Source organism: Carcharodon carcharias, chromosome 16 (assembly GCF_017639515.1).
Source record: "Carcharodon carcharias isolate sCarCar2 chromosome 16, sCarCar2.pri, whole genome shotgun sequence".
Classification (NCBI taxonomy): Eukaryota; Metazoa; Chordata; class Chondrichthyes; order Lamniformes; family Lamnidae; genus Carcharodon; species Carcharodon carcharias.
The window spans coordinates 1,128,025-1,142,240 of record NC_054482.1 but is presented as its reverse complement, the minus strand read 5'-3'; the positions used below and the strand labels follow the sequence as shown (position 1 = coordinate 1,142,240).

Genomic DNA, 14,216 nt, shown 5'->3' with positions numbered 1-14,216 from the left:
TAACTCCATGAGAGCATCTTCATTTTTGAAATACCAGGATGCACACAGGATGAAGTTCTTCCAATAATGGTTCTCTTCCTTGGGCAGGGATAACGACTCCTGCTCCCTATAACAAGAAACCATCTTGAGTTCTGATCCTACAAAGAATGATCTTAATTCTTCAGAGACTTATGCATTTGACCATCCTTGTAATACCTGTTCACAAGACTCTTGCTAAAATTGGATCCTGATTTGTTCAATTCGTTATCTGTCTCACGCAGGAGAATGAGGAGTCCAGGAAATTCAACACAAGTACTATCTCTTGAGGTACTGGAACATGTATAATACTGTCAGGCAAAGGGAGACAACTGCATTGGCTATGTGCACACCTGGACAGTACATAAATGTGTACTCATACGTCAACAAAAGTAAAGCCCGCCTTTGAATTCTAACAGAGGCTATTGGCGGGATTGCCTTATCTTCAGTAAACAACCCGAACAGTGGTTTGTAATTTGACACTACGATGAAGTATCGACCGCGCACGTAGTGATGGAACTTCTTTTTCAATTTGTGAGTAACCTTTCTCAGCTGCAGGAAGGGCCCTGGATACACATCCTACCGGCTTTTCAACTTTGGGGCAAGGTTTCCCGCTCGGTGTGCAGGCGCAGGTCTGACATACCCAAGCACGAAGTAAGCGCGCGATATTTTGGCCGGCAGTGTACCCGCCGACAATCAATAGGGCCTTTTAAGGCCTTTTAATAAATCAATTAGTCAACCTGTATTTTTCGCTGCCTGTTCAACATTATGGTTGGCGGGCGGGTGAATCAGCCAGCTGGCCCTTGGATTTTCGAGGAAACCTCATCCAGGGGCAGGATGAGGTTTCCATAATTAAATTTCAAAAATAAAAGTTCTTGGGCAGAATTTTTCAAATATACAGGTTAAGGTGAGCGAATCCACTGTGTGGACATTTCTCGGGATTTTTTAAAAATTTACTCATGGGTTTAAAATACTTCAGCTCACGGAGGCAGCTCTGTACCTTCAGGGAGCTCTCAGTGAGCCCTCCCCCCTGCGAGTGCGCAGACTTCTGGGCTCGCCCTCCTCCCCACCCCCACCCCGGCAGCGCTGAGATTCTCTGCGCGCCTTTCACTCAGGTTGGCCGTTAATTGGCCAGCCAGCATGAAATCGCGGTCGGGGGCTGATTGCGGGTGATGGGCCATTTCCCGGCCCTCTCAGGCCTGTCCACTGTGCCCACCCGAAGACCCCAAAATCCTGCCCTTGATTTCTGTTTTTGCTTCTTGTGTTTGCCCCAGGGTTTTATCTCATCCTTCATTCTGATTTCACAGTCGGCCAAATTTCTCTCTGGTAAAATGTTAACTTGGTTCAGTTCAGGGATCAAGCTACCCACTCACATCCTGGAAAGTTCCATGACTTTTCCTTCGAATGCCTCTTTTGTCTCCATCGTTGAGTCTTCATTTGTGCTGTCTCATGTTTCCTCTTGGAACTTTGAACATCATTGGCTTTTTGCTTCAAACTCTTTCTTCAGTTGGTTCAGAGTGGCGCTGCATTTGCATAGCTTCCTTTCATGATTTTCCCACAGAACCAACTCTGACCTGAGGGATCCCTGCTTCCTGTGAAGGCCCTTTGGCCCTTCTATCTCATTCCAAAAGAGGTCAGCATATTCCCTTCTCAACTCTGGATTTCTTTTGTCCTGGCCTGAAAAGTTTCTGACCAGTTTAGTTTGATTTCTTTCAATCAATCGTGACCCAGAAGGTTGTGTCCTTCTCCTGTTACAACAATTATTGGCAGCTGAACCCGTCTGTTGTGTGCATGATACAGGTACAGAGGTGATGCTTTTCACCCATATCGCTTCTCCTGTGTATGTTTTTAACTGAGCAGCGGTTTTCTCCAAACTCATTGGCTGGGTACCTTCTCTGAGGTATTTAAAGATGTCTTCTCCCACCGCTGTGGTCGATGCTCCTGTGTCCACCTCCATGACCAGAGGCCTCACATTTACTTGAAGTGTAACAGGGATTGGTTCCGTTTTCCTGGCCTTCAGATTGTGTAGGGAATAAACGGCAGCCTCAGTAGCTTCTGGCTCATCCATATTGTGCACTTCATTGAACTTGACCTGCTGTCTGAATGGCTGTTTTGACCTAGTCCTGCACCGTTTAACAATATGCCCTTTTTTGTGGCTTTAGAGGCATTCCACCTCTTTAAATCTACAGATTTCAGGTACATGATTTTTCCCACAACGATAACACTTTAACATCTGAATTACTGGTGAGCTCTTCCGGTATTTCTTTTTATTTTTCTAGCGGTAGGGACCATGTCCCACTTTGCGTCATGTCCGGCGGCAGCTTCCCACCCTAAGTGCCAAACAGCGCCACATTACACACTCTGCAAAGCCTGTGAGTCTCTCTCAGCACTCTGCATTGCTATTGCTAGCGCTATCTCCATGGCATGCTTCAGGCCTATCTCAACTTCTGCAAGCAAACGCATTGAATAACGTCATTGTTTATGCCGCAGACACAACAATCTCGCAACATGTCATTTAAAGTATCACCGAAGTCACAGTGCTCTGTTAACTGTTTTAACTTTGCGACGTACATTGCAACCGAGTCACTGGGGGCCCTTACTTAAGACTTGAATCCCTGTATGATCACTGAGGGTTTAGGCTGAAAATGTCCTTCTACCAGGTCTACCAGCTTGGTGAAGGACTTGGAATTTAGTGTGTCTGGAGCTGTCAGACTCCGGATTAGGCTATACATTTAAACTCCGGATTACGCTATACGTTTAAACTCCAGATTAGGCTATACGTTTAAACTCCGGATTAGGCTATACATTTAAACTCCGGATTAGGCTATGCGTTTACACTCCGGATTAGGCTATACGTTTAAACTCCGAATTAGGCTATATGTTTACACTCCGGATTAGGCTATACGTTTACACTCCGGATTAGGCTATACGTTTAAACTCCGAATTAGGCTATATGTTTAAACTCCGGATTAGGCTATATGTTTAAACTCCGGATTAGGCTATAGGTTTTGCTCCTGCAAACATATAGGAGAATTGCCTTCTGTTTCTCCTCCGCCATTATTTCATTAGACACAAAGTAGAAGCTTAGCCACTCTATGTACTGGTTCCTTTCCTTGATGGATGAGTGGTATTCTGCCAAAGTGAGGTATTGTTGGCATGTAGGCTTCTTTTCTTTCTTCCCTTAAAACAAATTGAATTATTTGCAGTCACGGAGCGAGGTGCTGCGTCAGTGCTATTTATCCTCGTTGTCAATTGTAATAAACTTGGAATGCAGGGCTAGTTTCTTGTTTAATTGTAAGTAAACTTTATTTACAGGCTCTTGTGAGGCTACATGCTTGTTTTGAGACCAAGGCTAAAAAAGACTCTGCCCCTAAGATTCCTGGCACTTAGGGCTGATTCATCGGTATAATCACATGATCCCCATAACAGTAAGAAATGGTTTACCTTACAATTGCTACATCCACTATGATACCACTGACAGTTAGATTGTCTAATAGATGGATATTCATTTACCAAATCAGGCAGCAGAAGATATTCAGTGAATCATAACTTTCATTGCTAAACTATAGTTCAGTACAAATACCAATTTCCACTCTTCCCTTCTGGGTCCTTTCCCTGCCCAGTAGTTAAAAACCACCCTCCTGAGGAAAGATTTAGCTCTTAAGTACAGGCTTCAATGAGCATCACTGGCTCTCAATTCACTCTGAGGCTTGTAAAGGGACCTGCATTTCTAATATTGTCAATATCTCTCTCTCACCACTGCTCTTTTACCCATTTCACATTTCTCCCACACACCACAACTCCCAGTGCCTCCGCACACTGACATCAATCTCCTGTTCCTAAGAAACCCTGTAACTTCCAATATTTCACAACCACTTCTCCCAGCAAAGCCATAACCTCCCTCCCAGTTCACCCAGACAGTTACATATCCCAGTGCTCTCACGCCCCATGACTCCTACTCTGAAAAACAAGGATCACTCCCCAAACATTATCAACCCATAAAGTTTCTCGCCCCCTTCCCCCCACCCCCACCATCAACCCGCTCCCCCGTCTCCACTACTGTTACTTGCGGTGCCTAAAAATCTGTTTCCTACAACCTGGAACATCTCTATCATCATCATCTGTATTCTGTGCCTTTAAAAACAGTCGGAAGACCAAATAAACTACGTGGTTGAGCTAATCTTTAATAGTAATCACGGCACCAAAGAACAGTTTCCATGAAAATATGTACATTTTCTACAATAAAAGTATTTATTGAGTTAGCACAGTTATGATTCTTGACACATTGAAATGAATGGCCACCACTGTAACAGTAACAACCACTGTTATAACTTAGTTCAGAGATGGCACTACATCCTCAAAAAAGAAAGCAACGTTACAAAAGCAGATGTTATTTTTATTTTATTCCAAAAATGGTGCTGTAACTTCTATTGAATGCAGCTTCCTGCTTTTGTCACAGTTACCTCCTGTGTCACAATGTTTCAGTCGCACTATTTGTCACACTTGGGTTTTAGTTTGAAACGAATGTCGTCAGAACATGTGCTCGCTGTCAGATATTCTTTTGATCCTCCCAAAGCTAGGTGGCGCTGTGGGCGTTATGCACTGCAGGACCACCCACTTCACCGACCCACCCCAAATCCCCATCTGGAGCCTGGCCAGATGCTTCCCCTCACCAGTACCACACCAGCAATGAATATTCCACTGCCACAGCTATCCACAATATCCCAGCCAAAAGGATAAGACAAAAGTCAAAACTGGAGAAGAGAAAACAAAGATGAGGAAAGAAATAAAAGAGCAGTTGAAGAAGAGATAGATACTGAGAGAAGTAGTAACACATAGATGGCAAAGTCAAGTAAAAGAAAGACTCCTCTGGCTCAGCAAGAGCTTTGCTATAGAACACATTATGACAAGTAGTAATTGGGTTTGAACCTGAAAATATTGCTAATTAGCAATAAAATCACAATATTATTTACTCAATCACTAAGTCAGTGGCCCTATATTATATTGCATTTTCCCTCACTTTAAACAATCTTCTGACTCAGTGTAAGCAATGACACAGGAGGTTTTGCTTCATCAATGACCTTCCCTCCATCCTAAGGTCAGAAGTGGGGATGTTCGTTGATAATTGCACAACGTTCAGCACCATTCACAATTCCTCAGATACTGAAGCAGTTTGTTCCCACATACATCAAGACGTGGGCAATGTTCAGTCTTGGGCTGATTAAGTGGCAAGTGACATTTGTGCCACACAAATACCAGGCAGTGGCCATCCAAGAATCTAACCATATCCCCCTGACAGTCAATGGCATTACCATTGTTGAATCCCTCACCATCAACATACTGGGAGATTTTCATTGACTAGAAACATAATTGGACCAGCCATATTGATATTGTGACTATAAGAGCAGGTCAGAATTCTGTGGTGAGTAACTCACCTCCTGATTCCCCAAATCCTGTGCACCATCTACAAGGCACAAGTCAGGAGTGTGATGGAATACTTCCCTATTGCCTAGATGAGTGCAGCTCCAACGATACTCAAGAAGCTTGACCCCATCCAAGAAACTTGATCCCACTTGATCGGCACCCCATTCACACTTTAAACATTCACTCCACCACCAATGCATAGTAGCAGCAGCAGTACAAGGTGCACTGTAGTGACTCGCCAAAGCTCCTTTGACACCACTTTCCAAACCCACGACCTCTACCACCTAGAAGGACAAAGGCAGCAGATGCATTGCAACCCAACTGCCGCAAGTTCTCCTCCAAGTCGCACACCATCCTGATTTGGAACTATATTGCTGTCCATTCACTGTCGCTGGGTCAAAATCCTGTGGCAATATTTTTTGCTTGGCGATTGTGCGTCGCAGTGCAGATGCCTGTCATCTGGAACATCTTGTGCATCACAGCAGCTTTCTGTGTCTGATGGCAAGTTGGTACTGTCAGTTCCTATCAAACTAAATAACCAGCCTTTCACAAAATGATTCATTTGCTAGTGTTCTGCAATGTTCAGAGGATTTATGTAACTGAACTAAAAAATGCAACTTTAATAAAGAAGAGCAGCCATGTTTTATTCAATACATTTATAAGGTTTCATTGGTGTTTGAAAATTTCTTTCCTTTGTAACAAGTTTTAAGTTCTAATACTGAAATTTCATTTCTTTTAAACTCTGTGCCCCACAGTTATTATTTCTTCCCTCCATGGATTTCCGCAGCTAAGAATTCAGACTCTGAAGATGTATCTATCTGTGCCCAAAATTTGTATTTGTCTGAATTTGAGAGGGTCATTGACCTGGGCCAGGAGTTGGATTAAAGGTGTTTATTTGATTTAATTAGTTTGGACTGGACCAAAACCACACTTGGTAAGTCATTGAGACTTCCACTCAATATTGGTACAAACAATGCGGACGGGATCTTACGAAGGCGATGGGGGTCTTGGTCACCAGCTGCAGAGCTGGTGAGAGCCCCCATGTCCCCTAGATTTTGGAAGACCCGCTGCATCATCTGCTAATCAGGCCCTTAGCAGGCTAGTACCAGGCCTACCCCAGGATCAAGGACCCTGGGGGTAGAAATCACGCCCACCAATAGCTGCCAGCCAATCAGAGACCTGCAACTTTATTGAACAGCCATGCCACCAGGAAGGAAGTGGCTGCTGCCTGCACAAGATCCTCCAGAAGTCTAGCTTCATCGTTGGATCCAGGCCACAGGTGAGTAATAGCAGGAGTGAGGACGCAGGGCTGAAGCAGCAAAGACCCTTGCTCTCAGTGGTCCATCCCTTCCCAATGCTGGGTCCATCGATGATGCCAGGGTTTGCTTCTTGTGCTACTCACCTGATGAGCTCCCACATGCTGCTGGGTTAATACCAGCAGCAGCAGGATGAGGCCCTTAAGTGGTGGGAAGGCTGTTCACTGGTCTTCCTGCCACAGACTTAACTGAGGCAGCGGTGGGATGTTCACTCAGCTGGAGACGGGCGTTCACTCAATGTCAGCCCCCAACTGCAGTAAGGGTGGGCAGAGGCCCTTGAGTGGCCTTAATTGGTCTACAGACAACAGAGCCACCCACACTCCCCTGCCACATGTAACATTGTAGCAGGGGCATGCGGGTAGGCATCAAGAATAGCACCCATGGCAATACACCCAATTTTGTGCCCCTGCCTGCCAACACACCCCCAGGGGAATATAAAATCCTGCCCAGTGTTACGCTGTCACATTCCCATTTAGTTTTTATGCACCATAAAATTTATTTCAGAGTTGTATTGTTTCATCTTGCCCAGTTATGTCCGCTGCCTGGCAAGTGGCCTTCTGCCTCATGGAGAATGTTAGGAGAAGAGTTAAAGATGAGCAAAGGATGAGTGTGAAAAGGATGGACCGTTAATTGTCATCTGCTTTGTGGTGCCCAGTGGGTTCAGAATTGTGTGCCAGATGGTGGGACATGCTCTGCAAATACAGCCTATATATTTCACTAAATCTTCTATTTCGGTAACATCTTATACACATGCTAAAGATCAATACTCTTGATCCTATCAAAATGAATGGAATGATATAGGATTTAAAGTGCATACATGGGACATTCAGCCCAAATAGCCTATTTTCCATATGAGCCTCCTCCCACCCCACTTCATCTAACCCTATCAGTATAAACTCCAATCCTGTCTTCTTTATGTACTTATCCAAGATTCCCTTAAGTACACCTGTGTTATTTACCTCAATTACTCGACATGGTAGCAAGTGCTACATTTGAACTATTCTCTGGATAAAAAAGGTTCTCCTGAATTTTTTATTAGGTTTATTAATGGCTCTCTTAAATTTTTGACATCCATTTCTTGTGTCCCTTACAAGTAGAAACATCTCCACATCTACCCAATCAAACCCTTTCTAATTCAAAGGCCTCTATTAGGTCACGCACAGTTTTCTCATTTTTAAAGCAATGAGCCCCAGCTTTTTCAGTCTTTCTTGATAGTTATAACCTCTCAATTCTGGTACCATTCTTGTAAATCTTTTTTCTTCATCTTATCCAGTCTGTAATTTTTTTTGTAATGTGGAGACTAGAACTGCAAACCATATTAGAAGCGTAGTCTAACCAAGGTTCTATATAAGTCTGGCGCAGCCTCCCTGCTTCTCAATTCTACTCATAGTCTAATATGGAAAGTAACAAATGCATTTCAAAAATAACTAGAAGTTTGGCTTTGTTGGCAGATCTTTGGTGTATTCTTGAGTGTTTATTTCCTGAGAGTGGAGTGTTATATGGAAATTTTAATGACAATTTAACAATATTTGCCAGCAGCAGTGTTTCATTTGGCTTAGTTTCCTTTTTGTAAATAACATGCAGCTCGGAAGCAAAGCAATCAGTAAATGAAGGAGAGATGAAGAAGGCAATGAAATCATTTTTATTACCTTGCGAGTTGACAATAAATGATGTTGCAATCATTTTTACCATAATGATTCATAATATTTTAGGTGAAAGAGAGACTGGCGTTAGCACACAAGGACAGTCCCCTAAATAATACTGTCTCCTTTCCCCTATTTCATAGTTACATAAGGAAAAGGATGTTGACTCTGGCATGGTTGTTACCGATTTACTTTTGTCTGTTTTTTTCTAGATGTTCAAAATCTGCCATTTTTCATCGTATAACATATGCAAAAATGAACAATTTCTCCATTTCTAATCATGAATGCTATAATTGGGCAGAAAGTTAACAACATAGAACACTTAAGACACTGCAGCCTCTGAACAACAATAGACAAATTTAATAGTAATCGACCACGTTCCAATATGTTGCAGATAATGAACTTCAATTTGTTGAAATTGTATACTTTAACCAGATCAGACTTGTTTCATGTAGTGTCCTTGTGAATGTTTGCATAAGCCCCTTTCAGTGAAGGCAGTGGCCCAAAAAGGACATTGGTATAAATCAGTATAGCATCTTACCTGGAATCAACAGTTTTTCCCTTCTCATTCTGTGTACAAAATATCACTTTTCCAACATAGTTTTCAACCTTCCTTCATATAGGAAAACACAAATGTATAATTTTTTCTCACCAGATGTTGTGAAAAGATATAATCAAAGGTTAAAAAAAACAAAATGCATACAACGAGCACTTATATATCACCTCTCACATTACAAAACATCTCGAGACACTTTACGAGGGGATCCACTGACAGAGCAAGAAGTTGTTGAACAATTCCAACCTCTTCCCAATGCTGCTTTGATAATACTGCACTCCCAGATCAGGAAATTTCTGGGCTGCATCTAGTGCAAGTTTAATAAGTTCCATTATCCGTCAATATACTTCCCTCATGTTAATTCAGTGGATGGATGATTCTATGGGAGGCAAAGTTAGTAGCAGTAAAGAGGAAGTAAAAAAAATGCAATTCCTCCTCTTTCAATATTTATATTCTTGCAGCATCAGGAACCAATTGTATTTAAATAGGCTCTAGAGTTAATGATCCACACATACGAGGAATGAATAATTTGATGTTTAATAAATGATCATATTATCAGGCTGGGAAATTCCACGCACAAAAAACGTCATCATCCAACTCCTGAGCTGTTGGTAGTTTAACCTTGTCAGTTTCCTGCAGTCCCTTTATTGGTTAAACAACTGGCTGCACTCCAACCAGCTTTTGTATATAAGACACTGAGCCCAGCTGAAGCATTCAGTCTGTGCATGTAAGACTACTACTATACCCAGAAGAAAATTTTGTGAAGGAGATTTAACAGCTCCCATTAATAATAAAAATGTGCCGAGGACTATCATCACTACCAAGCTGCTGCTTAGAAAGGTATGTTACAATATGAAGAATGTCTTTGAATAGTGGAAGACTACTGAAGTAACTGCTTTCTTTGACTTCAGAAAGAATAATGCATTTAGTAGTTAAAACTTGAATACCTCAGGTTTTATATTTTGCTGTATTAGTTACTTATGTAAGTTGAGGTGGACCATAAGTTGTAGATCAGAGTTCTTTTCACAAAGCTGTGATATAAAGACCTACAGCAGAGCCAATTATACTAGAGAATGTGATTAAAACTTCACAATAGCTTAAAATAAAGCAAAATATGTTCTGTGCATTGGGATAACTCCGGAAAATGCTCTTTTAATTATCTTGGTGGCAACTGAAATTGATTTTAATTGTCAATCTATTTTCATCCATCGAGGGCTTGAGATCCATAAAATGTTGAAAGACCACACCAAACAAATTTTTAGCGGGACTCAAACCTACGTTTGCTGTCCAGGCTGTAAGTTAGCGGAGCTAGCAAGAGGTCTCTCCATGTAATTGTAAAAAGGGGTTGAGCTTTGTCCCAAGTTCCTTCTTTTCAAATTCATAAATAGTCAACGATGCCTGCAAACACTTGAAACCCAAAATGAAAACAGATCAAGCTGAAAACAGCCTCTAAAAGAAAAAAACAGGTTAATATTTTGGATAGCACCCCTTCGCCAGAACCCAAAATATGATCCTTTCTTGCTTTCTTATGGACAGAGGTGCTGTACGCTTCCTATAGTTTGTGTCTCCTTTATTTTAATTAAAATTAATATCCAGGCATGAACAGCTTTAAAAATCATGACTACTCTTAAGTTTTGAGTTGTCTTAGTTCCTCTTGGCAGCGGCAACAGGATTATTGTACTTTGCAACTTGATGCTGCTGTGGTATAGACAGGGTGTACTGCAGCCCATCAGCAGAACAAATGAGCTGGCACCAAGTTCAAGGAAGAAATGGATTTAAACTGAGGCACGAATGACATCACCTCAGTAAATCCATAAAGTATATAACTGGGGAATACAGAAAGGGAAACAGATGTCTTCAAATAGCAAACTATATAGAGAGTAGGAAGGAAATTCCACCCTCTACATAGTAAAATTAGCAATAAGGAATTAATACAATGGCACAATGCTTAAATTAAAAAATGACGTAAATTCATAATTGCCCTAGCAACATCAAAAACTGTACTTTTCCTTTTTGTGACTAAGAATATTTTCTATTTTCAGGGCGAAGGGGATTAAGTCCCGGTTGGGAGTTTTTCTGCAGATGTCAGAGAAATCGTATAGTTCTGTTCAAGCAAACAAGATAGAGAAAGTAAAGTCCAGGTGAGTATGCTGCCAGTCACGGAACTAGGAGCAGAGTAACCAACCTCCAAATACACTTCACTTCTATTTTGTCAAATACACAATACTAAAGAAAACCATTGTACTTTTTTTTTTCTCCAACCAGGCCCTCCTCAGAGGAAGCGAAGAAATGGAGACAATCCCTGGACAAGATGCTTGCTCATAAATGTAAGTCTGTTTTTTGTGCTGCCATAAAAAGGGCTCTGTAAGGGCTTTTCATTAAGTTATTGTGTTAAATTGACATCATTTGACAAGATAGTTCTAGAAATTCTGCTACAATGATTCCATTAAAGCGTGATATCAAGAGGGTTTTTAAAAATAAATTACAGAGCTTATGCAGATTTATTTAATGATTTTAAGCCAAATGTTTTCAAGTGTTTGAGCACAGGCTTCAAACTTGCAAAATAATTCACCCATTAAAAAAAAATGAAAAACTGAGGTTTGGGCCAAAGTTCGGTGCAAAAATTAAATGTGGGAAATTGTCCTCCGACATGCAAAGGTGGTCAAAAGCGAGTTACAGGAGTTACAATGACCACAAGGTAGACTGTCAAACAATCCACCTGTGTGCAGCAACATTAACCTCCTCCTGGGAGCTGGTCCATTCCCTGTTTGAATCTGTACCCACGGAACAAGTTGGCAACCTATTCCAAAAGCAGTGATCCTATGGGAATAGAAAAGCCCCCTGCAAGTTCCAAAGAACCTGGTACAAGGCTTATAGCTTTTGACTGCATTAAGTCATTGTCCGATAAAGATGGTTAAAATATGGGAAGTGAACAGGTAGCATCTAAACCAACCTAACAAACTGAATCCAATTACAAACTCTGGGTGATAGGAGTGTGATGGGATTAAATGCCCACAGATGTGCTGGTCGCAGCTTTTTGCTTCTAGAAAGTTCCAAGGTCGGAGCTGCCACTGACTGACCAGCTTAGGGATCATGGTGAGAAACTACGAGCAGACTAACGTCTCAGCCTGTTGACAACTCCCAGACAACCCTTTCCCATGATCTTCCCCAGTCTAGCTAAGCCCAAATGGATATTAGAAGCATATAATTTTCATTCATACTTGCTGGTAAAGTTCTTGATGGAGGTTTGGGACTTTGAACATGCCTCACCAGAGAAGAGCAATGTATAAGGGGGATACTAGCAATAATGATTCAACAACATCTCTGAACACCCTGCTCACCATCAATCCATCATCAGAAACCCCCTTCAGATCATTATCACACTTCAAAATCTCTTTTCCAATATTAAGATTAAAAATAAAACCAATGCCTAATTTATCATGAAATTTTGCAAGATTGAAAAAGTGGAACGTATTTGTTTCACCTTTAAGTTAAACAGAGCCACTAAAAGCTTTTCAGCACTCACAGTTCTATCCCCTTCTTTTGGCAGATGGTCTGGCAGCCTTCAGAGCATTCCTCCGTTCAGAGTACAGCGAGGAGAACATCGAATTCTGGCTGGCCTGTGAAGACTACAAGAAAACAAAGTCACCTACAAAACGGGCCTCCAAAGCAAAGAAGATTTATTTGGAATTCATAGAAACAGATGCTCCTAAAGAGGTCAGTCCCTTCATTTGTAATTGTGGACCATATGCAATGTGTTACTTTAACAGCTCTTGTAAAACTAAACTAGTGCTTCAGCAAGAACAATTTTAAGATTAAAAAGGAACAATTGTGGATTTATTTTCTTCTTCTAACTTCTAAATAGGTTAATATTGATTATGAAACTAAAGACTTCACTAAGAGCCACCTTCTGAAACCCAATTGTTCCAGCTTTGATGTGGCCCAGAAAAAGATTTACAACCTGATGGAGAAAGATTCCTACGCCAGATTCCTGAGATCAGAACTGTACCTAAACCTGATTAAACAAACAGAAAGAATCACCAGCCAGTCAGACATCAACAGGCAGTCCCAGACGTGAACCTGGAAAGAGAGCCTCTTGAGGAGATCTTAACAGAGCAACTAATGGAAGCGGAGTCCATGAGTGGAAGGCATGAGCGGGAGCACAGTTTGAAATTAGTGACAAGGGACATTGTCAAATGGCATGGTTTGGAGGCAAAAGTCTTTCGAAGAGCCGGACAGAAAGAGATGTGTCTGTGATAGTGAAGAATGTGCTGAATAAGGAAATGAAGGTGCACACAGCAGTGAGAAACAATGGGAAATTGCATCATATTCTTACACAAGTGTCTTATGTTTATTGTATAAATTATTTATTGTACATCGCTATAAATTATTCTATGATATTGGTTACACACTGTAGGAAATACAATTTGGAAAGTCTCTGCATGGGGAAGAATTCATATTGATGCTGTTTTTAAAAAAATTGTAATTAACTGTAATAGTGGCAAACTTGCTTGGAGTTGAAACATTCTGAGACTAGAGCAGTGTGCACCTCCACTCAGGAACGTACGGGGTTCTCTATGTGCAATTAACACACCGTCAGGCTTATGTTGCCATACAAAAGAAGTTTACATTAACCGAATAAAAATTTTAAAATTATTTGAAAGCCCTTTTACAAAAGCCAAATTGTAAATGAATAATAAAGCAAGGCATTAAATCAGAAACATGGTAATAGATGGCCTAGACTAGTAACATGGTTAACAAAGCTTTTGAAGGTGATTTCGAATGCAGTGAATGTTATTGAGTTCTCGACTGTAAACAAACATGCTCTCTTACAACATTCACATTGCTGGAAATTTGCAGTGGCATTTTGCAGCTGGTCACTGGTCAGTTCTAGGACAGTTTCAGACTCCAAGGTGGGGCAAGATACTTACAGCCACATTGTGTTAAAGTCCTGTTGTTAATTTACTGTCTACCACTAGTTTGTACATGAATTATTTATGTTTCTATGGTTAAGTTCCTCCAAGTGGAAATAAAGAATGTTGTACTACATAATGCCATGTGTTTTTTTTTGGTGAGGGCAAGGGTTGGATAGGTGTTGGGAGAGGGAAAAGAGAGTGGTATCCATGAAACATACACAGTACCAAGTACTAAAAGTAAAACAGTCAGCCTTGGCACAGTTAGTAGCATTCCCCTGAGTGAGAAGGTTGTGGGTTCAGGCACCACTCTGTGACATTTTTTTAAAAAACTCATTCATAAAATGAG

The 14,216-nt window shown here is 41.3% G+C and overlaps 1 protein-coding gene across 1 annotated transcript; it reads left to right on the top strand.

Annotated features, from left to right (window-relative positions):
* Positions 1 to 9,664: 9,664 nt before the first annotated feature.
* Positions 9,665 to 14,003, top strand: LOC121289208 (regulator of G-protein signaling 5-like). The gene is made up of 5 exons (XM_041208410.1): positions 9,665 to 9,794; positions 10,997 to 11,095; positions 11,220 to 11,281; positions 12,505 to 12,671; positions 12,820 to 14,003. Exons 1-5 carry the CDS (start codon positions 9,751 to 9,753, stop codon positions 13,030 to 13,032), a joined length of 585 nt encoding a protein of 194 aa, XP_041064344.1. The 5' UTR covers positions 9,665 to 9,750; the 3' UTR covers positions 13,033 to 14,003.
* The last annotated feature ends 213 nt before the right edge of the window (positions 14,004 to 14,216 follow it).

Excerpts from the sequence above, each read along its gene's own strand:
- LOC121289208 (XM_041208410.1), top strand. The coding sequence starts at position 9,751 with ATGTGCCGAGGACTATCATCACTACCAAGCTGCTGCTTAGAAAG. Across the intron at positions 11,096-11,219 it reads ATAGAGAAAGTAAAGTCCAG|GCCCTCCTCAGAGGAAGCGA; the intron begins GTGAGTATGCTG and ends TTCTCCAACCAG. Across the intron at positions 11,282-12,504 it reads CAAGATGCTTGCTCATAAAT|ATGGTCTGGCAGCCTTCAGA; the intron begins GTAAGTCTGTTT and ends TTCTTTTGGCAG.